Consider the following 24,652-nt stretch of genomic DNA (forward strand, 5'->3'; position numbering starts at 1 on the left):
TTTAGGTCTCGGGGAGGTGGAGGTGCTGCTTGGTGGAGCAGTTTGGAAGCCATCTATTTTGACAATTGAAAGTGCAATATATAGGAGTGAATGAACGCATAGAATAGTAGAAGTTATCAGAGAGGTTTACACTGACTGCTGTCAGGACTGGTATGTTGTATTATATTACCCTATGCCTATGCTTGTCTGATTAGATTTAAACTGCCCAGGGCACAAACTAGCTGCTAATCTGAATGATCCCATCAAGACCTTTTCTATATTAATGCCATGATCAGAAGAATTTTATTTATTGTTTTTTACATTGCCCTTCAGCATAAGTCAAAGAAACCTTAAGAAAATTTTCCCACACCATTTATTTTCCTGTAATCCACTGATACTGCTTTTCTGTGTGTGCAATCAATGCTTTTAATTTTAGTATGGCTCTTTTCACCCACCTTTCTGCATTTCTTTTGGTATAGAGTCATATCACACAGCAATACCTGTCTAGGTGTTTTACTGATCATAGATTGATGTAAGTCAATGGATATACACCAGCTTAGAAAACACAGAATCCATTCTCCTCTTCTATTTCTTTGGCAAACATTTGGCCACTGATTTACAGAAAATTAAATTAAATGCCTCAGATTTAGTTTAATCAGTTTAATAAACATTTCTTATGCTGTTTTTTGAAAGTGACTGTTAGCTAAAATTTCTGGGGTTTTACATTTATAGTGTCATCATTTGGTAAGTTTTTAGTTAATACAGGTTGTCAATCACTGTGTCTCAGCAATTTTAAATTAGATGACACTTCTCACCCAAGTTATTTTAATGCTATCACCTCAAATGAATCTACAAACATGCCTTTCAAATATGACCAGGTAGTAAAATTAAGTATATTTATCTATTGCTCAATTTATTGCAATATTCTCTATTTCCTTATCTCCACTGAGCAGTAATAAATGTTGGTTACTGGGATGTAGAAAAATAGAAAATGATAATTGCTTCACATGATGGAAGCTCCTTTGTTTTCTTTATATCTAGTATTTCACTGTATTTTACTGAGCTAAACTATCATTCTTCTTCATATATTTGAATCAGTTGACATTTTATATATACTTTGCATTTTGCATGTAAATGGAAAGTTTTGTGGCTTTGAATTTTGAATGAAAACATCAAACTGGTATTTTGCTTTGGAACATGACATACATTCTAAAAATTTACAAACAAGAAAGAGAGAAATGCTTACGCTGATTTTGACCTAATGTTTTCAGAAATATCTTTAAGGGTTGACTAAACATTTAAGCTCTTAAAAGTGAAATGCCTGTCTCATAGCGAGCTCAAAATATGGAAACATGTAAATATGAAAACATTGTAAATTGTCATATTAGAAACTTACTCTATTGCTTTGTAGGTTGCTCTGCTTCCTAGCTCCTAGTACCCTCAGTCTTGGTAACTTGAGAACAATATGGCAGCAACCATTCAGTTGACAGCTAACTGCAAATTAAAAGATCTATATAGCTAATAAGAGAGAGATGCTTAATAACAGCACATACCTCCTACCAGCAAAAGTGTTGTTATCATAGTCGTATATGAGACAAAGTAAGATGATAATCATGCAGGCAACATTCACAGGGAGTTTGTAAGTTTATTTAAATTAAAGTAACATTGCACCTGTTTTCGGTGTGTGCAGAACATTCAGAAAGAACCTGCCTCACAGAAATCACTTGCTTACCAAGACAGACAGAAGGAAGTCTTACTGGTCCATCTTAAGTTTCCCAGATCTCTATCTATCTACTCATTTTTTAGTTTTGACATCAGGAAGGCTAGGTAACAGCTGGTTGATGAAGTACATTTCTTTTAGGCTTGGTACTTCTGCTTCTTAGAATATGGGAAATTCTAGTACTCTCAGACCCCACTGTGTGTACCGAAAATATGTTGTGATTTTCTAAGTCTAAGAAGTTGAAACTGCTAGATTTAGTGAGCTATAAAATTAGAAGAATAATTTTGTTGTCTTTATGATCATTTCATTTTTTCTGTTTGATTAGATTTGCAGTGTGGGCTGTTAAAGCCCATTTTTAAGTCAATGAACATGAGTAGGACAATCTGCTTAAATGCAAAGAGCTAATTGGGGAAAAAAATCTTCATGCTGTTACAATGAACCTTAAAATAAAGAAGTACAAGTAGAAAATATAACTGAAATCCCTATAAACCTTTACATAAGTGCCTTCCTTTTACAGGGTGCTCCTAAACCAATTGCTATCGAGCCATGTTCAGGAAACAAAGCAGCTGTCCTCACGGTATTTTTATGTCTGCCCAGAGGATCATCAGGAGTCCCACCCCCGGGTCAGTCAGGTAAGGTTCATGATGGTGAGCATTATCTCTGTCCTCATGCAATGCAGTCTTGGACAACTGAGCAGATGCAAAATAATGGCACAGTCTATGAATGCAAGGGGCTACGCAGTCATGGTGTTTAATGCAGGTCAATGTTTAATGAGGAATTTTCAGCTGGAATTTGATGTGGTATAGCACATAAAAAGCCCAATGATCAAACAAGGCTGATGTGCAATGACATACATCAGCACTTCCTGAAATAATGTTTGTGTACCGAATTTTCGCAGGACAAAACACTTTCATATGCAGCCACTTCTGCAATTTCAGTTCAGCTGCTGTAAATGGAGCTATAAAGGGAATACCAATGCTTATTCTCACTTCAAGTTAGTGTTTAGTGCACTAACTTCTGGTTAAGTTCCTTTTCACCAAGAGAAATTATTCCCAGTGCTGTGCTGACCAAGATTCAATTAAAATATTAACATTTCCCAGAATGCCTGTTGGATGAAACCTGGGATTTTTGACTGAATATGCCTGCTTTATTAGGAAGGTGTTCACATTGGAAATGATCCCAGCTCATTTTAAAGCAGCATTTGGATTACCTGGAAATACTTCTCATGGTAACCTACCTTATCTCATCTATGCTAGATTGTTGTAAAGAACCATTACAGCCATTCTTATAAAATACATTCTAAACAACAGATACATAAATTCATTTTTTTTTTAATCCTTTAAATACTGATATTATAATGATATGATACAAAATGGTCATGATAAGAAAATTTAGACAATGATCTGGCACTACACAGATGAGCAGTTTACTATTTCAGAGTTCACTGGAGTGTTTGCCAAAATGAACACCTTTGTAATGAACAATAAGATACATGATACGAACCCCAAATACTCATAAGCTAGAAAATATGCTTTAGGACTAACTTTTATTTTTAAGAGCCAAAAAGTTAGTTGTTATTTTAACCTTCAAAAATTTATTAAAGAGATAGAAAGTATTGAGTAATGATGATGAGGGCAGACTTGGGTGACTTTTGTTGAAAGTAAGCTCAGCTGAGTGTTCTCTCTTCTCCTTTGGGACAGATAACTATCTCTTGTTTGTTAATTGTTGCTTGCATTTCCCTGAGTCCTGAGATGAGGATTTTGTTCTTAAAATGTCATTTATGGCTTGGAATATCATTTCTGGAAGTGCTATGAAAATGAAAGTGTTACTGATACTTTGACAAATGCATTTCCTGGTGGAAGTATATAAATGTAAGTGCTCTGACAGCAGCAATGAAGGAGGAAGGACGTTTAAAGTATTCCCTCTTCATGTTTTAAGGAAATGAAAAAGAAACAAAGGTGTTTATAATCTTACAACAAGGAAAAACATTATGAAAGGAAATTAAAAGTAATTGTTGAACTGGAGCTTAATATGCTTTTGTCGTTTCCAAACTTACCTATGATGTGCTCTTCTGTAGCAAAATGTGCTTAACTAGTTATATCATAATCAGTTTCTATTTACTATTTATAGTTTTTTTAAGTAATTGCTGTTCTGTGCTGCACATGAGGCATGGAGGGAGTAGGCTTTTCAAACATTAGTTGGGTTCAGCAATGCAACAGATGTGTCATTTTCAAAGATTCTCAACACGTGGAAGAATATACCTCTTCTTAAAGTGCATTATGTCCTCTATTTTCTACTTTGTTCAGGGTCAAAAGCAAATAGGAACATTTGAGGTATGCAACCATGGTGATTCAAGCATTAGATTATATTGCTATAATCATTTTTCTTAAGTGTAATGAATTTTGGTACTCATGGACTGTTTTCACTGTATGTAACCATGCATAGTCTAGGCAGAAGCTATTATGCAAGTTTGTTGGCATACCTGTAGCTCTACTAATTCACTTCATTCCTGTCCTGCAGCACTACCTGCTGCTTCTTTCCTGGGCTTCCTGGGAGCAGATGCTGTGAACTGTGCCAAGTTATTTGAAATGATGTGGAAGTTTTGTGCAGCAGACATATGTTTGCTATGCAGTTGGTTTCCCTTCTGACCTAAGCTAGGTTAAAACAATGATACTTAGGTGGATGGAAGTAGTATGTTCAGTAATTATGTCTTTCCAAGTAATTTTAGATGCTTCTATTGCTTGCATATAATCATTTTCAAGCTCATTGGGATCATTCTAGGATAGAACTGACAGTGTGTCAAACATATTTATTTGAATGATATGTCAACGACACTGATTCTCAGTTCACAGTGTGAGACTGTGTTTCATTTCTTATATGTGTGTGTGTCTGAAATACAAAGAGAGAATGTCTGTATTGTTCTGCATTAGCGTTCCTGATTTTGAAGAAAATGTAATATTTTCCACAAATAACTAATCTACACTCTTCTGAAGTTATTAAAGTTATACCCATACACTTTTAACATTCTAGTTTGCTCAAAAGTGAATTTTGTTTTTTTCCAAGGTTTACGCTAACAAATATTTTCTGGACAATGTCTCACTGAATGTTAAAAATAATAATAATAATAAAAAATCCAATGTAAAGGTTACTGTTTCTGCAGCATATGTTCTATACTTCACCTTTATCAGCAGCTGGAAGAAAACTTGAAACTACAGATGGTGGGCTTTGGCCAAAGGCTGTGCAAGGGAAAAACTTCTCTAGGAGAGACCATATGTCCCAGTGGAGATCTGAGTGTTCTCTACATCCTGCACAAAATGCTCAGATCTTTACAGAAGACTTCTGTATTGTTTAGTTCTAAGTGCTAGTGCTATGAGGATAAAAATCAGTACTGGGTTGATGAAATTAAAATATTTAAGATTAATATGTGATTCAAGATAGGTCTTATAGAGATTGGTCATGTAGATTCAGGTGAAATATTGATAAAATTGAATTTAATGCAAAAAAAGAAACAGTATTCATTCTAAGTCACATTTTTCAAAGATGGAACAATTTGTACAGTTAAACATCCTGAAAATCTGGAAAGTCGATAAATGTTTCCATTGTATGACATTAGGTGTGGTACAGAAGGCCTTATATATTCTGGTAGGTGTACTAGAAGAGGATACTGGTAATCTAACTATATTTATCCAGAGTAGGAACTAGTTTTAAATTAAATTTTGCTTGGATAAAAGCAGAAATTAGAACAAAATTATAAAATAAAACAATAAATGAAAAATATTAAGGAATGTTAACAGTGATAAAACTAAATTTCTCAGTCATGGCTAGACAAATAGAACATAGTTTTCTCATTCTTCAATTGTCTCCTTGGTGGCACTGCACCTGAGCAATCAGACATGATGAAAACTCAGAGGTTCATGAAAATATGGATTCTTTATACAATCCATGTGTATAATAATATGCATACATCTGTGTGTGTGTATAGCGGAAAAATAAACCACTTGTGGGAAGATATACAACACAAATGTCCTGCAGGTTTTATGATAGACTGGAAACTAAAGATCATCTGTTCTTGTTGTAATGTCTGACCCCATGCTTCAAATAGCTTTAACATTTCTTAATATCAAGAGAGATCTAATAATGACAGCAGCTGCAACCAGATCTCTAGAAAGAGCTAAATTATACATCTCAAAGAGTATTGAACAAAAGCTAGAGAAAAATATAGGAGGAACATGAAGATAATATATAAATTACTTAATGTGAAAATTACTTAATAGAAAAATGTGCCCATGGATTAGCAGCAGTGGCAAGACCAAGAATAACTCCTTGAAGGTCTTAATACAACATTGGTGATACATTGGGCAATAGAGAAAGAATAGCCTGGTAGTGTGATAAATTCTGCTAAAAGAACTGTGGTTATGTCATCATTATTATTAAAGACAGCTAAATCCCACACTTTGAGGTATCAAGGTGTTGTAGGAAAAAGTTTATAAAACTCTGTGATAAATGTTTTCAGCATTTTTGAAGGATAGTAAATACTCTAAAGGGAGAAATAAGAATTCTGGAGCACTTCAAAATAATACAGAATCAAGGGATGCAATTTACGAATTATTTACATGTTGATACATTACTTTCACATGGCAAAATGTCCCTAGCAGGTAGAAGTGGTAGAGCACCCAGTAAAGGTATTTGTCCATTAAGACGGTGAGTTGAATGGTCTCTGAATGAACGTTTCTCTCTTTCTATTAAACCACAAAGGACATCCAACTTCTATATGACTAAAAGAGATAAATCTAACTTAATACATGAAAAATAAAACCTTCAAATATAAATCAAGAACTAAATAAATTATAGTCATTATTAGAGCAATTTCAGAGGAAATTTTTGTTCCACTGGTTGTAGAATGTGCATCCTAAAAGACTGCATACAATATTCTATCGTTACAAATATAAATGTTGATAGCAAGTTTTCCTGTTCAGTAGGCCTCTCCAACAGTGCCATCTGAAAGTTACTCTCAGATATATGTGAATCAAAACAGAACTTTATATAATGTTGTCCACACTAACTGGCATTCAATCCTACTTAATCAGCAAGCTACAGTAGGATCACAGAATCAATAAAATTACCATGCCATCTGCCTTCCCTGTACTCACCATCTTAATGAATAACGACTCATTAAGTGTTCTACAAGACAATTAGCTCTGGATGGGGGTTTCAGTAACAAGGCTTTCTTAATACTGTTTAAAATACAAAATTTAATACATATTATAAGAGGCGCATTATTTAAAATATGAAATAAATATTATATTTAATGACATTGCTCAATTTTTCTGAAGCTTTGAAACAAAACTATAGGTTAGTGTTTTCTAAATGTTAAGGAGAAGAATACCCATTCCCATATGTGGAACTTATGTGTGCAGTCTTGAGTGTGTAGTGAAATGGCAGCTGTAGACAAGGGTGAGCAAGTCCCATGAATTTCTACTCGCTAAAACACATACCCTGCTAAATCCCTTTTTATTGCAAAATAACCCAATTTAAAGTCACGTGTAACAAGGAGGAATAAAAAATTTATTGTAGAAAAATGTTAACAGTGTTGATGGAAATGTACCGTAAATAAGACAATGCAGAAGACAATGACTACAACAGAATGTCTTATATATCATTATGTTGAATCTTTTATGGCTTTTTCTCATGTTGAAGGCTATCTAAAGAGTATTTAAGGAAAAAAAAAATGCAAGAACAAATAACAAAAAAGTTAATGTATAAATGGTATCCTACAGTGTAATGTATGGAGTAAATATTAAGGGTTTGTGTGTGCGTATCACGGGTCTAGAATTTTTTATATACTCAAAGGGAAAAGACGAGGAATACAGAAAATGTGTATGAATCTGATTCTGCATTATGAAGAATATCTGTGGGCCTACTGAAAACCTCCTGCCTCACCGCAGCAATAAGGCTGAAGAGAGGAGGGTGAATGTCAGAGCTTCATTTGCTTGCTTTAATCCTTTGTCTTCTGAGACATGCTTATTCTGATACAGTATTTCTCCTCTTTGCAGACGTTTTCTTATTCTCTGAAAAAGTTAAATTTTTATTGGGGGAAAAAAAAAAAAGTCTTGAGGCTTGATCCTGCTTAGAGCAGGGGACCAGTTCATTAATCTTTGTCCTTTGTGTGGACTCTGTTCAGACTGGAAAACAACACTTAAGGGTTCAACAGATGTATGTATGCTGTGATGTCAGGTAGCTAGTAGACAGGGCAAGTAGTGTTGGCAAGGTGTCTCTTTTAGAACAGTGCTTATGCTGGTTATATATTTCATGCTATATAAAGAATGGCATTAACTTCTGGGGGTTTCACCCTGATGGATAGCTAAATTCCACCACAACTGCTTTCACTCCCTTTCCTCAGAGAGAAATAAGGATAATTTAGTTAAAGGGAAAAGTCACACGGAAGCAAAGAGAGAAAAAGTAATTATTAATTATTCTCTACTTCCCATCAATGAGTGGTGGTCGAGTATGTCTTGGGAAGTAGGGCCTCAATACACATAGTGGTTTGGGAGGACAGATGTCTTCATAATCCCTGGAGGTCTTTAAAAGACATTTAGATGTAGAACTTAGTGATATGGTTTAGTGGAGGACTTGTTAGTGTTAGGTCAGAGGTTGGACTCGATGATCTAGAGGTCTCTTCCAACCTAGAAATTCTGTGATTCTGTGTGTGATAATGAGAGACCTCCTTCTCCTTACCCAGCTTTTCTTCTTTTCTTTCTTTCTTTCTTTCTTTCTTTCTTTCTTTCTTTCTTTCTTTCTTTCTTTCTTTCTTTCTTTCTTTCTTTCTTTCTTTCTGTGTGTGGCATCATATGATGTGGAATATCCCTTGGTCATTTTAGGTCGGCTGCCCTGGTGATGTCCCCTCCCCACTTCTTGTCCACCCCCAGCCTACTGGCCTGTGGTGGGGGAACAGGTGGAGAGAGCCTTGGTGCTGTGCCTGCACTGCTCACCAATAGACAAAACATTGATGTGATACCAATGCTGCTCTAGCTACAAGTGCAGAGCACAGCACTGGAGGGGCTGCTGCAGGGAATGCTAATTCCAACCCATCCAGACCTAGCACATAACTACTGAGAGCAGTGTACTGGGTGGGGAAGGAGAAGGAGAGGGGGTGCTCTCATTATGAGAACATCCATCCTCCCAAAAAACTGCTACATGTATTGAGGCTCTGCTTCCTGGGACATGGCTGAACATCACTCATTGATGGGAAATAGACGGTAATTTATTTTCTCTCCCTCTGTGCTTCTATGCAGCCTTTGCTTGTTTGTTTGTTTCCTCTCTTCCTTTTCCCTTTAATTAAATTATCCTTATCTCAACCCGTGAGTTGATTTTTTTTCTTTCCTTTCCAGCATACTTTCTTCTTTCCTGCTTTTTATAAGGAGGGGGAGTGAGAGAGTGGTCGTGGTGGAGTTCAGCTGTGCAGCAAGGTAAAACCACCACATGTACTGCACACAGCATTTTGAAGGCAGATATGGACTAGTAACTACAGACAAAAGAGAAGTCTTCAATGCGCAATGGTTAGAAGAGTTTAACCTAGAAAAGGAATGCAGGGCTCATATAAAAAGTTTTTTCTCTTTTTCTTCACCACTCCTGGGAAGAAAAAATACAAAAGTAGAAACCTGTCTCCAGAAAATACTTTACATCTGCATTATAGGAATGATGCCTTCAAGGTGTGAATCACAGTGTCAGTTTACATAGCTCAGCTTACAGAGGTGCATGCTTGTACTCATTTGAATGTCTTGATATGGAACAGGATTTTGTTAAAAACTTACCTTTACTGTCTAGTCTGAAGATTGAGTTTAGTCTCTCTCTCTCTCTCTAATGTAAGGCATGACTAAAACATTTAGTACAGAAATACATTTTGGAAATTGCATTGAAGGAGTCTCTCTCTTAGCTAACAATATGTTGCTAGTGAAATGCTCAAAAAACAGGAAAAGTTAAAATGTGTGAGAAAATCAAAATAGTCTTTGTAAAAGATGAATGACTACAACTAAAACTATAATTGACATACTAAGCAGTAACTCCAATTTATAGACAAATCAGTTTGTCAAATGGTATGATAGAATAAGTAAATTCTAGAGTTTTTTGTTAACTGGAGATCCTTGGCAAAACAGCTCTTTAAGACCTAGTGGAGACTGAAATAATCTATTTTGAATACTATTTTACTGATGGAGTTGCTTTCTTTTAAATAGTAAGGCCTATTTTGGCATTACTTTTCTGCTTAATTTTGTTCTTCTGCACTTCATCAAATGAGGGAGCAGACTGTGTTTATAGTATTGACACTGTGAAAAGAACACAGTGGTAAGTGGCAGATGGTGCTGATGATTACTTAAAAAATATTTATGGCAATAGCAAAAACAAAATAGAATAGCAAAAACAAAATAGATAATAAGACCCAGTGGCCAACCACCCAGCTTCCCACCCCAGCCCCAAAGCAATTCCCACCCAAACCCAAAGCAATTATTTTTGCATAAAGTCTTCACCTAAAAAGCATTGAGGTTCTTAGCATAGTAAGCTTTGTAAGTGATGAAGAATGAAGTGGGTATTGATTTTGTCTAGTCTTATTTTTAATAATTTTAGGTGGATCTGTTATAAATTACTTTTTACATCATTCTAGCCATAGGACCTTGATTCCTTTTTATTTCTGTAAAATTTACTTGAAAAAGAAAAAAAAAAAAAAAGGATGTAAACAATTTAAAATGAAGAACATACTGCATAATGTTAGCAATGTGTCTTCCACAAATCTTGGCAAATGTTACTTATTGCCAATAAAAGCTGCATGCTATATAGCTATGAAATGAGGAGGGGGAGAGAAGCAAGAGCGGGGAGAACAAACAGAGGAGGTTGAGATGATTGTTTTACAACTTTATCACTGGATTTCCTGGCCTAGAAGAACTCAATAAAATGAGACATTTTAATAAAAAACTGTTAAATACTACCATGAACACTTCTTTGACAACTAGCTATTCATTGTTGAAGCCAAAATGGTCACTGTCCTCCAGAGAAATACATTTTTTTTCCCCTCTTGGGGACTTTTGCACTTTTAATATCTGATGAAGTTCTGAACACTGAAATATAAATCCAGTCATGTACATCTCTTCAATTGTTCATGGTGATGGATGAGCCATTTTCAGGTTGCATCCAGATGGCAATTTGCCAGGTTCCCCTCCTCACTCATTACGAAGACTACAGAGACAATAGTGGATACTCATGGTCTTAAACTTGTAGCTGTCAAAGAATCATCATCCTTCAAACATATCTGCCAGTTGACCATCAGCTGAAACACTCAGGACATTGAACATCTATAGGCCTAGAAGTCAGAAAGTACCCAGTAATACAGACCTTGCCTATTGCAGGGTCTATGTCACATAATCTCTTTTATTGGTTCTGCAAGGTTATTGTTTTCTCTTCTCACCATTCATATTGGAAGACCAGTCTATTGATCGCAACAGCAGTGTTACAGTACTTCTAATCTCCAACTTAAATGTATCTGGAGGTGATGATGGAAGAGATCCTTTATCTCAAATTCCCGTTTTCAACCTGACATCTATCACCCACAATATTTTCACACAGACAACATATATCTTTTCCACCTTCATTTTTGCCAGGCTAAGGCAAATAAGTTCTACTTTAAACATGTTATTCAATCATCTGAACACCTTTATAGCACTGTCCCAGTTTCAGCTTTAGTTCAGTGTTTTGTTTTGTTTTGATTTTACTTTGCATTGCCAGGTTGTACTGAGAGTGCCATGTGAAGTCCCATCTGGCCTTACCCAATGGCACTTACATTTCCTTGCTGTATTCCATTATTCCGTTTAACATTTACTTTTTCTTTCCTTTTTTTTTTTTTAACAACTGTACCCTTTTCCAACTTGTCATTCTGTAGCCAACTTCTTACATCCTTGCCCTTCTTCTCTTTTTCAAACAATGAGCTTCTAGTGTATAAGTTTCTGCTTGTTCCAAAATACAAGTTTGAATATGCACAGTTGAATATGAGTGCATTTATATTGCTTGAATTCTTGAGGTCACGCATCTCTCTCTGTTTTATATTCTATTCCTTTCTGTATTGATGATACATACCAATGTTTTTCATGATTGAATTTCAGCAGCATGCTCCTACTTTTATGGCAAGATTTTTAATGGAAATATTAAACAAGACTGGTCAGAGGATTGATTCTTGTTGCAATGCTATACCTTCACCAGCCTCCTTCTTTGTAACTAGTCTATTTTCTCTCCTTCATGCACTTGTCTGCTCTCCATAATCCCTGTACTATCTATCATTTTTGTGTCCATTGATAATATCCCACACTATAAAATACCTTTCAAAAATCTATATAGAATAATCTTTTGCATGTTCTTATCTAGAAAATCAGTTAACATATTGTAGAAAGCTATCAGGTTGTTCTGGCACAATCTTTGATGAAATGTTGTTGCATCTTGAACCCCCCCCCCCCTCCCACTTTCATTTACCTGACTTTAATTATGCTTTTCTGCCAAGTATCATGTAGCTGAATCTGATCAGTAACGAACAGAATATTTTTTTCCTTTTTGAATCTAGACAATTTTTAGTATGAAATAAATAGCACTTACTTTTCTCAATTTAAATGCCCTGCATTTGTCATGACAGATTACTAAAAATCCCTGTTACCAGCCTTTATTTTTTTTGCATTCTTACAGAACTAGTGTTCTGATTACTCTAATGTCAATGCATAAAGCTTGTGTTGTTTCAATTTCCATACCCTCATTCCATTATCACTGGTATTGTATCTTCTTCGATAAACATTATCTTACTCCTTGAAAACCATCAAATAATGCACTCAGTTCTGGGACAATATCTAGAAAAAAAATTGATCTCTATCTCATTCTTGCTACGTAGTGATTCTTCCTTTTATTTTCCTCCCTCTCTTTTGTTTTATTTATACAGTGAAAACCTTTAGGTATTTGTTTTAATAAACCATTTGTAAGGTTCAACTCAGCTTGATTTTTGGCAATTCTTATTTCACTTCTACATTTTTTTACCTCTAAAACACAGCCTCCTTTGTAGTTTGATCCTTTTTATCTGCTTTCATAGGGTTTCTGCATTCAGAAACTGTGCCTAGCCTCATTCCTTTAGAAGTTCATTGGCTTCTATGTAGCATAGTGGTAATGTATTCATTGGAAGTCATGGAAGAGTCAAGGGTTTTTCCTGATGAATGTATTGCAATTCAACCGGAACTATCTGCTTTTCTCTTGATGTAAAAAGGGGACAGATTTCTAGCAGTGATTTTTCCCTTGGAGAGTCTGGGTGAGATTAATGGAAATAGCCCATTCCCTTGTACTCCCTACATTGTCATATGGCAGCAGAAGCCTTAGGATCCTACAATGGGCTCCATGTGGAAAGGTGGAGAATATTTTGGCCCTTTTTTTCTTGCTGATCGAATTGCATTACCATGATCACTTCTTCTAAACAAACTGGTAGTTTACAGAGCTTGGTCCTATTTTCTTTTTTTAGGCTTTGAAATCCTATACTGGATGTGATCCTGTATTATCTGATATGTTTTTTCTTCTGGGTGCATGGTACCTCTTTTAAAGCCTATTTGTAAAATGAGCAGCATGCCTTATGACTGGGTGAGTGCTATACATAGTGTTAGCATAGGCTCAGTGGTGTCTAATGAGTCTGATCCCAAGTCCAAAAGGGAGAGAAATGGAAAACAGTTTAATCATTCATACTCATTAGAAACAGAAATGCTAATCTGCCTTTAGACACTGAATGGTCAGACAGATTGATTATTTTTATAATGTCTGTCCATCAAAGTACAAAGTGCAAAGTTCTTGCACACTGCATTTAGATAAAAGGTATACATTTTAGCATAATTTTCCAGTGAGATTCATGCCTGTTCAGTGATGTGGGTAGGCCACAGGATTGGCAGGATTTACATAGAGTGAAATTGATAGGATGTTAAGAAAAAAAAATAAAGTAATTCATACATAGGAAGAAGTTAGATCTTCAGTTTGACTGTCCTCTAGGCAGACTCTTAGGTACTCTGCAAGATTAAGCTTTACACAGCTGAAAAACATTGCAGGTTGTATGGTATTTGTCGTTTTTAGTAGAAATCCTAAAAGCAAACAAGCAACAAACAAAAATAACTTTAGCTAGTATGATTTTTTCACACAAACTTCTAGTAATCAGATTATGCTATTCATCAGTGTTTTTTTCTAATGCAAGTGTTAGAACACTCTTGATATGAAGACCCACTGCTTCTTACATAGGAAATACACAGTAATGGGACCTGTCTTGTCTGCATTCAGCCCATATGAATGTGCAGTTTCCCTTTAACTGATGATCTTATTTGGCCGTGGTCCTACCAGAAAAACAAGCAGTTGATTTTAATTGTACTGTTAAATTTTGAGGATCCAACAGATGTCTAGTTGAGTTGCAAAATTAGGTAATGTGAAGAAATCCCTGTAAGTGACAGATTAGATGATAAGTGTCCTTCTTATTGGAAATTGGTGGCCTGCTTTTATATTATGTTATGTTCAGTCAACATACAGTAGGTGAAGCAGATGGTTTACAGTTAAATTAGAACCATAAACCTTTCAAGGCTAAAGTTACATATGATTTAAATCTTTCGGCAGGGGTCCCATCACCTATTTCTCCTTCCTCTAACTTTGAATTCTGTAAAAAAAAAAAGCACCTTTTTATCAACAGAAGACAAATCTGTTCAAATCCACTACTAGAAATAGTTACATTGAGACCTGTCCTGATTCGTAGTCATACCATCATGGAAAGTTTCATTCATCACTGGGACAATGCAATTGCTTATAATCTATCTTCCCACATTTATTTTATCACTCTCTTGGGCTAAAATGCTTCTACTGTCTATTTCTGGTATAAAGCCATCCAAAATTATATAGAGACCAATCAGATTTATCATTCTGTGGCATTTGATGGCATCCATCTGTTTATTTATGAAACCATTAAAGACTTATTGAGTTACTAGACTACAGAGAAAATAAATTGAGTTATCATCTATAGTTAAATTCAGTCCTTGCATCGGCTGTCTTTTCAGCCTGTATGGTGTTTTCTGAAATTACACTGGCTTGCAGACCCAGTCTTCAGGAATACATTTACTTCACAGCCTTTTTATGGCATTTCAAGTGAATTTCTAATGCATGAGCAATTTGTGGTTCAGGAAAATGTTGACAGAAGGATGTCAGGGTTTTCTGTTGTTAGCAGTTTAAAACCATGATAGGGACAGTCCTCTCTTAAAAGTAGCTCTTAAAAGTTTGGAGCTGCCCAATTTCTAGAATAATTTGATTTCTTCAATCAATATTGTGCAACTATTGTAGGAAGCTAGGTTTAAAGCCTATGGTCACAAATAAATTAATATAACTATCATTAAGTAAAACACTTTTAAGATGAAGGATGGAAGAAGAACTACACTCTGTACTCTATATATTCAATTACTGTATTGTAAGTACAAAGGAAAAGGCATAGGGTTTAAAGCTCAAAACTTGCTGTTAAGAAAATTGAATGGAAAACTTGGGAAAATACATCTCAACAGGATACTTTCTGTCTTGTAATAAGAGCGAGTTTGTATGGCATCCTTTCTGGTTGTGAATTAACAGTTCCTTGACTATGAAATCACTAGAAATAACCTTCTGAAAGAGCTAGTTTGGATCTAGCAAAGATGTTAACTCAAACCACCACAGAGAGCTGAAGGTTGGTGTTAAGGAGCTCACATCAGCTGTGGAAGAGAAGTTGCCTGTTAGGACATCTTCTTTTACTGTGACATCTCAACTTCTCTTATTTGCACACCCTGGACAGTTCTGCTTCATAATTCTTGAACTGAAGGCTAAAGGGAGTATAGTTCAGGGATGTCTGTGTGTCAACTCACATCCTGATAAACATAGTACATCCAGGCCAGTATTATCTGTATGAGACTAGGGCTGACCTCTGCATCTCTCTACATTATTCCTTTACTATCTAGGTATAGCACTGTGCCTAGATATACAGGTATTTAATCAGTGCATTCAAATGACTATGTCTTTGCAGAACATGAAGCAATGTCAACAATGTAAATATCACAAAATGCTGATTTTTGGAATAAGTCTGAGCCTAGCAATGCTCTCAGAACTCATATATTCTGGTGCACCATACCTGACAGCAGAACTGCTCAAATATTTCTGCGGAGTGCACCACTATATATCCTGTAGCTCCTGCACTAAATGGGCTTCTCTGATATCAGGGCTATTCCTGTCTGCAGTTACCCTGGTTAAAAATAATAATAATAAATATATATATATATCTAATGTGTTGTATGGTGATTTTTCAGATCTTCCTTATAAAATGGAGCAAAAACAAAGGTCTGTGGTAACACCAATTAGTAGGTAAATACAATGAAAAAAAGACAATGTTTAATAAATTGATTTTCCCCAAAAAATAAAAATAAAAATAAATGCAAGGATCAGTTAAACATATGAAAAATAAAAATAATAATGAATTTAGTGTTTATGTAAATATTATTGTGCTTGACACATAAATCACACACCAAAATGCATGTATTGTTCGTACTGGAGAAGATGATCTAGGAAGTGACTGAAAGATAATTAACGTAGAAAAATGACAGATGAAATAATTTATCCAAAAGGGAGACACTTTCAACTAGTACCTGTACCCTGAACCACTTTTAAAATAATCTCTTTTTATAAACCTAATCTTTCTGAAATTTAGATCTCAAAAATGCTAATATTAAGTGAATTTTCCAAATTGCTAAACATGAAGCATGAATCTGAACAGTAGAAGAAAAAGACCAGTCTTGTCACTTTAAGTCTTTCATTTCAATAAAGTTGTCTTAAGCACTCAAAACATGTTAGGGTGTAAATGAAAGATTGCAAAGGAAATTACAATGGCAAACTATATTTAGGGTTGAGAGTGACTCAACGTGACACAATTATGGAGAGTTTAGAATGACAATGTATCTACTCTTTTCACCCATTCTGTGCTTAATTTCTGCTATTTTTATATATATTTATTACTTGTAATTTAGGATTCAATGATACATGGTCTTGAGTATCTTCTCTTGCGTCTGACTGTAAGTGGGAGTTATCTGTTACCTTGATAAAGGTAAAATCCAGTAGAGCAGTGCGCTTTGATTCTGAATTGGAAAAATTGGTGATCAAAAGGTCACCTCCTTATACTTGCCCTCTGAGAGTGAAATACCAACATGATACCCATAACTGCAGTTCAAGGCTTAAAACTTGTCCCCGTTAGCATCATTCAGTTATCCACATGCATAGCTTCTTCAGGCTGCCTTTCCCTTTATTTCTTTCCCTTCCTGAGTATTTGCAGCTGTCTGCCTCTGTGTCTTACAGCTCAAGTTCAAATTCATACAACAGTGGGTTCAACAGAATTTGCTCTTCACCTACTGTCTAAAGATAAGCACAAAAGTTTTAAATGGCTGATTGTAGTTAATAACCTCCAAAAAGGGAGAAAAGACTTGTTGGGACTTGCATCTATTGGAGCTTGCATGCAAAGTAGGATCTAGTCCTTGCTATATTACTGTTTACCTATGTGTTTGTGGGTGGATGATGCTCCTCCATGCTTTTAAAATGGGAATGCTAAATTGTGAAGATGTTGTGGTAGGAGCAAATTAATTAATATCTGAGAAGTTCTCAGATTAATTGTTGTAAGTGTAATAGAAAAACTTATAAATAATCATTCATAGTATGTTTTAGCACTTAATGTCATCCATTAATTTTCAGATTCTTGCATTGCCTAAGAAGGAAAGTCTGAGTCAATGATGGAATTAAGAATGCTGCTTCAGTATTTCTTGATGAATTTTCAGATCAGTGTCTCAGTATGAAAGATATGCTTTTTTTGTTGTTATTGTTTTTTGTATGTTTATTTGTTTTTCTTCAGGGAAGTGCATATGAATCTATTATTCTTCCTGTAGATAAATGACTCTTGTCAAATATACTCATGCGGGAATCTTTGTCCACAATAGAGAAATACTGATTAGTTATCATCAGGGAAAATAGATATAGAATTTTAGATTGCATATTACAGTTGTGAGTACACAAAGAAGGTTTTTGTAGAGAAATTTTGATTACCTGAAAATGTATCAATGCATAAAAAGCTACACTACAAACTATTAGAGCATAACACATTACATTCAAGAAAAGAGTGCATCTTTTCCTGGGGAAGCAGCAAAGGAAGATCAGCCATAAAGTGCAAATGATCTAAGTATAAATGGGAAATTCAGATGGAACTTTATTTACAATTTCTGGAGACTGAAATTATTAAATTCTGAATACCAACTATTGAAAAAAAAAATCCTTTGAATAAGTTCTATGTGTATTTATATAAGGAGAAGATATTTTTTTCTTTTGTTTAGAAAACTGCAAACCAAGGACGGCAGCATAGAGTGAGCCACATCCTGAGTTTCATCAGAAGCTTGTTTTAGACTAGCATAGGTAGAGTTATGTTTAGCTGTATGGGTTCTGGTAGATTGAAATTAAAATTTATCCTTTAATTAAATTTTTTTATGATTTAGTAGCAGTTTCTCAGAAAAAAAAAATTAGAACAGAGAAAGTTCTAATTTTTGTACATTAAAATCAGTTTTTCACCTAAGAAACATTATCAGCTACCCATCAACTTCAATTCAGAGCAGAATCTGAAGAATGGTGTGAAAATAACATCAATTTTTTTTCTGCTTTTGTAAAGAGCTTGATGATGATGCAAGATAATGCAAGATGAGTGTGACAAATACATCTTTCTACAAATGACCACCCTTTCTTCTTGCAGCTGCTGGAGCTTGAGGTCCCACTTCCCACCACAAAGACACACACAGTTCCACCTTGCTTTGTACTAGAGGAAATCTGGAATGCCATTACAGAACACTCCACAAACTCACTTTATTTTCAGTAGGAGTGATGCCAAGCTCCTTTCAATGTTGATTACAGCATCGTAAAAAAAAAAAAAAAAAAAAAAAAAAAAAAAACTAAGGCTGGAAAGGACTTTTAGAGATGATCATTTAGTCCAATCTCCTCTCTTCAAGGCAGCATCAGCTGCATGTAAACAATTCTTGGCAGATGTTTGTCTAACCTGTACATAAAAACTTACAAAAATGGAATTTCTGCTTCTTGACTGTATATATTTTTTTTTTCATGTACATTGCTGTGCTGTTAGAAATTTGTTCCTAATAGTTAACCTAAATTTCCCCTGCTACATTTTAAGTCCATTGCTCCTTATCATGCCCAAAATGAGCATGGCAAAAAGATTATTTCCTTCCTTCCTCTTCTCTGCAGCCTTTTATATTTTTATGTTTCTCCTCAATCACTTTTCTCTGTATCAAAATAATCCCAGTTCCTCAAAGCTGGTCAAGGTCATGTTTTCTAGGCCTGATTGCTTCGTATTAGTCTTCTGTACTGTGCCTATGCAAAGACAGGTGAAACAGGAGTGTAAAATACAGAGGACTGGTGGGGGAATAGAGTATTTTAAAAGGGAATCTTCATAAAATGATACTCAGCATTGAACAGCTGTTTTGCAAGGACACCAGCTTATCTTTCAGCCTCCTTTCCAGTGCACCCTTTTCACATACACAACTTCCATATTCTTTAAACTTAGGGCTAATATAACTGAAATGATTTGATGAAAGATATGCCTGAACAAAGAGGTACATGATGTGTGGTGCTGTAATTCTGAATTTGGGCAATATGCAGGGTATATAGAGTAACAGGAAAATCAAAGCCGTGGTTGATTGAGATTGTCTGTTTCCCAAATCTCAATTTTACTAAGTGGCTTGACGTTAAAAACAGAAAAGCATACTCTATGCTTCTTCCTAGGTTTGGCTATTTTTAGGATTTCCTGCAGAGATTTTGGCCTCAGGCTTTAATTCCTTCTACCCACAAACATGCCCATCTCTTTCCATACACAGTGGAGTCAATGATTCATGTCTGGTGCAGTCAGCCAGCAGGGTTCAGTTATTTATTCCTGCAGGGTTATGGCACTTTGTAGCAAGGTGCAATGAAAACTGCATTGAATGGAGAGAAGTTTGTCTTAGGAAGCAAGTATGACTTAGTTCTCAGCAAAAGAATTGCATGGAAATTTAAGATCTATGATCTATATTTTGCTTACAAGGATGTGTAATTCATTCACAAGGGAATTTGTAAATTTTTCAGGTAATTCTTAACTGTGGAACAAATATTGTCTCTTAACACTTAGATATAGCAGTGTAATCTGATAATCTATTCTATCAGTAAAGTGCTAAGAAATTCCATAATAAATTTTTACCAGTTATTAGTAGACTAGAGCTCTATTCAAACAATATTTTCCTGATGTTATGCTTCAGTGAGACTTTCTTTGATTTTTTGCCATTGATCAAAAGTACTGACCTGAAAAGAGATTTTGAGAAAGCACCATTCTCCTGCATCTTCTTATCTTAAAATAAGTGATTTTTTTATTCAATGGAAAATGCATGAAATATTCCAGATAGCCAAATGAACAATCAGAGACCACGTCAAGTATAAATATTTACTTATTTAAGGCTCAGTTTTTGCATTAGATTTAGAATTTGTTTTTGCTAACTTTAGCACAAATAATTTTTCTATGCTTAGGGAAGCTACTTTGTACTTTGCTGCTGTGAAAAATTCTTCCTGTCCCTGTGAAAAATGCAAGACATACTGGATTTTATATCCCAAAGCAGACAAATCCCTGTACTGAACCAGTATATGAACTATGTAGTAATCAACAACGATGACTTCAGTCACAACCTATCCCACTATCCCAGTATGGCCCAACTATCAAACAGAAGTTTTCATCAGCCAACAGCTCTTGAGGTCTACTTTATATACTGTGCAAAACTCAGGGGAGACCCAGTACTCTTATATTGGAAAAATTACACTATCAAATCCTTACTCAACAAATCCAAGGAATGCTGAACACCCATTCCCCATTCTCTCATCACTTATTATATCCTTTACAAAATGTATAAACAGGGAGATGCTAGCAAACTTAATCTGGAGTCCCAGTCTAATTTCTATGCAAAACCTATAGCTGCTATTCATCCATCAAACTGGTGACTGATGCAAAGACAACAAATTTCTAGAAGGATCAATCAACATAAATTATTTCAGCCTGTAAACTGTCATGTACAGAACACTCCTGGAAGCACTTGTCTAGCTCTCCACACCCATAAATCTTGCAAACACTTAAAAAGTTGTAATCTGTCCTAAAGTCTTCAGGTATCTGTATTGATCCAGGAAGAACATTTATGGCACCTACTTTACAAAATGTAAACAGGGCACTTGTAAAGGGAGACACTCTTCAAACTAAACTGCTTGAATACTCACTTGTGAATTTACAAGATTATGAAAACATATTATGCAATCACAAGCTTTAGATTGTACCTTGAAAGCAATTTCCCCAGAAATTCCTTTCCTGGTTTTCAAACAACAATTCTGCCTCCCCCATATCTACTGATCTTAGCAGCAGAAATACATTTCTCATGAATCAGCAAGCCCTGCACAGATTCAGATATTGTGATGGCAACAAATGCTACGTGAAAAACTGTTTCATCATATTCTACAGATTCTATTTTTCATATCCTCAAATGTACCAAATACATCTTTTCTATAGATACATATAGGTGCAACTGAAGAACCACCGTGCAACAGAATGTACTAGCAATCTGTTAAAGACAGAAACTTCCAGCTACCAGTAAAAGAATGTATTTGTAGAATAAAATATGTATTTTGTGCAGTATACCAAGGTTAAAGCACAACAATTTTACAACATTCTAGTTCTGAGACCTGAATTATGTTAATACGGGCCTTTCTAAAAAAAAAATAAATAGCTCTCTCATCAAATCAGTGCTTCCACTGAGTGAAAAATACCTGAATGTTACTGAATATTATGAAATTAGTTCCAAAGCTTATCTTCTAAAGATGTTTTATGGGTATCATTTAATATTTTTTTCACCTATTTCAAGTGTTCTGGTAGAAGATGATCTCCCTTCAACCATGTCTCTTATAATTGATTCAGGGAAGGAACACAATTATCACTGGAGAAAAAATATTTTTATTTGCGCATTCACCAATAGTACAAAGATAGCAAAAACGAAAGCTTGGCATGCACACTTAATAAAATAAATAATTATGTTTTAAAAGATGGATTCTAATAAAAATATTTATTTCTGGATGAATAGGGCAACCTGTCTGGACAGACATACATGCTAAAATTCCATATAATGAGAAAAACAATTATCTTTCTCAGTAGTAAGGTATGACCACCTTTACATCCATAGATACTTCTCCAGATCTTTTTCTATGTGAGAAGTTTTACGTTGTATTACCAGTTCTACTGAAATGATTAAGTTTTTTAGATTTTTGAATTAAAAATATATAAATTAATAAATAAATATCCTAAGGATTTTCATAGGACAGTTTAAATGTTGTTGTTCAAATGTAAATGTTCAAATTAACTGGCATATTTATTCTTAGTGTTTGTTCCATTCTTTAACTGCATCCATTTTGCACAGTACCTGTGCTGCTTTCTTTAAAAACCCCACCTTCAAATCAGTAGTTCTAAGCATTCTCCAAAGCATAAGAGAAGAGAATGGAATATTGATTTCTCAAGAAATCATACATTAGAAAGTGAAACAGGTGGGGGGAAGGTGCCTCATTGGCAATGCTTCTTGAAATGCATTCTGATCTTCTTTGCTTTTGGATGCCACTTGTACCACAAATCTACCACTCTTTAATTGGAAAGCTGTTCTGTCAGATCTTGAAAAGGAAATGTTCTTTCTGTTCAAAACATTTTCAGCGTTTCAGGCCAAACAATTTATGTAGAGGAATAGATCTCTGTTTAAAGAAATAGCAGCAGACTGCTCATTATTGCATCTGGAAACTTACTTTAACACATTCTTTGTTTTGAAAGCAAGACTATGAAATATGCACATTTTATGAACTGAATAGTCACAAATTAGAGAGTTGGCTGATTTTGTCTCCATATTATATGTCTTTCTTGTAAACTCAGAGTTGCTGTAATACCATTTTGCCTGTCCCAGACTGGTAAGGTTGACATGGAAAAAAGTGAACCTGATTGAAGTTGCAGGTCTACTTGTAGTTGGGTTCATTCTAGATATAGTTGAAACCAATCTTATTTTCTTTTAGTTGAAAAGAAAAAAAGCGTCCAATCTTATGTACACTGACTCCACACAGAGAGATATACTACAGTTTAATATCCTGGATCTCTTCCTCACTAAATGAGATGGCATTGTTAGACAAGGCTGTAAAATTAAATACCCCATTTGTAAGCTGAAATGCCAACACGGACTCAAATTCGTTACAGTAGACGGCTTGTTTAACAGTGATGTTGCACATGAGTGTAGTAATAAGATAAAAAGTAGTAACATTTATTTTTCAAATTGAGTGTGATCATTTTATTGAGAGAAAAAAAAAAAAAAAAAAGTAATTGGGAAGGGACTTCTGATACTGTCATGTAATTACAAAATATCTTTCAGGATAATGTGTTCTCCTTATGAACAGAACCAGAAGCAGAAATGGGATATAAAGTCAACCTTAACAATACATACTGCTCTTTCATGAGCACCTTTAATTATTCATTGTCTGCATATAGAGTGGTGTGTTGACATCACAACATTAAATATTCTGACTTCTCCCAGACTTTTAGGGCAATTCAAGGTATGATTATTGAAAGTAGCATTCAAGTGATTGAGTAAGTTACGACATATTTCTCAGAAATGACAGGAAAATGATTACTGCCAGAGGAGGTAAATGTTGCTACAAGTAAGCATCCACATACACACATGAAAATTAATTCACTGTGGTTTTGTTTGTTCAACTGGTTATTTTTATAGTTTTAATGGAAAAGAGGAGAATCTTACAATAATATTTGGTATTAGTAAGTTAGTTATTCTTTCCACATGTTCAATTTTCTTGTACACATACCTGCATATGCAGTTTCTGGACGAGAGGAAAGAAAGTATGGCTCTGTAAGTTAAAGGACTTTTTTTTTTTTTTTTTTTTTTTTACATGAGAAGAATAACATATAAGTTACAAAGTTTTAAGTCTTGTTAAGTAAATGCTTTAGAAAAGATTCTATAGCATAGTGCTGTTCCTTCTGTACACATGGCTAAAAATGGCAGACAACCTGCCCTATGTTAGAAATGTTGAGACTTTAAAAGATTTAGTGTGATTTTAAAAGTGTGTGCATGTACATGTGCATAGATTAAAAAATATGATAAAATTTCATTATTCTGAATCATAACACTTGAGAACCCTCTCTTCAGAAAGCTCAAATTTGAAGAAAAGCTCTTGTTTAAAAAAGTCAGTGTGGTTTTCTGACTTTATCAATTGGTCAATATTATCTCTCCATAGAAATCCTACCTTAATGTCATTCAGTGATGTATCACTGTGGTGCATCATTAAATACTGACTCCAAATAAGTGGAAAGAGGTACCTCAGTAGTTCTTTGAACTTTGCTGCTATGAACTAGCTGTGTGAATTACTTCAAATAGTGTAAATAACAGGCTTAACTGACTGACTGTATTTAGTTATGCCTGTATTCATTTAATTCTAATTCCTTAGATACTAAGCAGGAGTTTGTTTTCTAATGCTATTAGGGACTTCAGTGAATATAGGGCATTAGTAACTATACGTAAGGTGGTACTTATCTGCAGCTAGTTATTTGAAGTAACTAACATGTTTATGTGTAAGTGTTTTTCATGTCGATGCCCATTTTATCATGCTTATAAACGTGTTTGTGAAGTGCTTGTGTGGTTATATATGAAATATTTATTGAGAGGAACTTAGGACTATCTGCTAAGTTTCCCAGCACATTGAAATGTAAGATTTTTGCAAAAAAATATGATTACTTTCAAGGCAATTCTAACACTTCTATTGTTTCCAGCA

At 34.9% G+C, this 24,652-nt stretch overlaps 1 protein-coding gene across 2 annotated transcripts in view; it reads left to right on the forward strand.

Annotated features, from left to right (window-relative positions):
* Nucleotides 1-24,652, forward strand: part of ATRNL1 (attractin like 1) — a 491,394-nt gene that overhangs the window by 433,295 nt on the left and 33,447 nt on the right. For both annotated transcript variants that reach the window (XM_032190850.1, XM_032190852.1), the window contains one exon: nucleotides 2,217-2,331. In XM_032190850.1, the coding sequence (XP_032046741.1) occupies nucleotides 2,217-2,331 (115 nt within the window). The remainder of the gene's footprint in view (nucleotides 1-2,216; nucleotides 2,332-24,652) is intronic.

Source organism: Aythya fuligula, chromosome 7 (genome assembly GCF_009819795.1).
Source record: "Aythya fuligula isolate bAytFul2 chromosome 7, bAytFul2.pri, whole genome shotgun sequence".
Taxonomy (NCBI): domain Eukaryota; kingdom Metazoa; phylum Chordata; class Aves; order Anseriformes; family Anatidae; genus Aythya; species Aythya fuligula.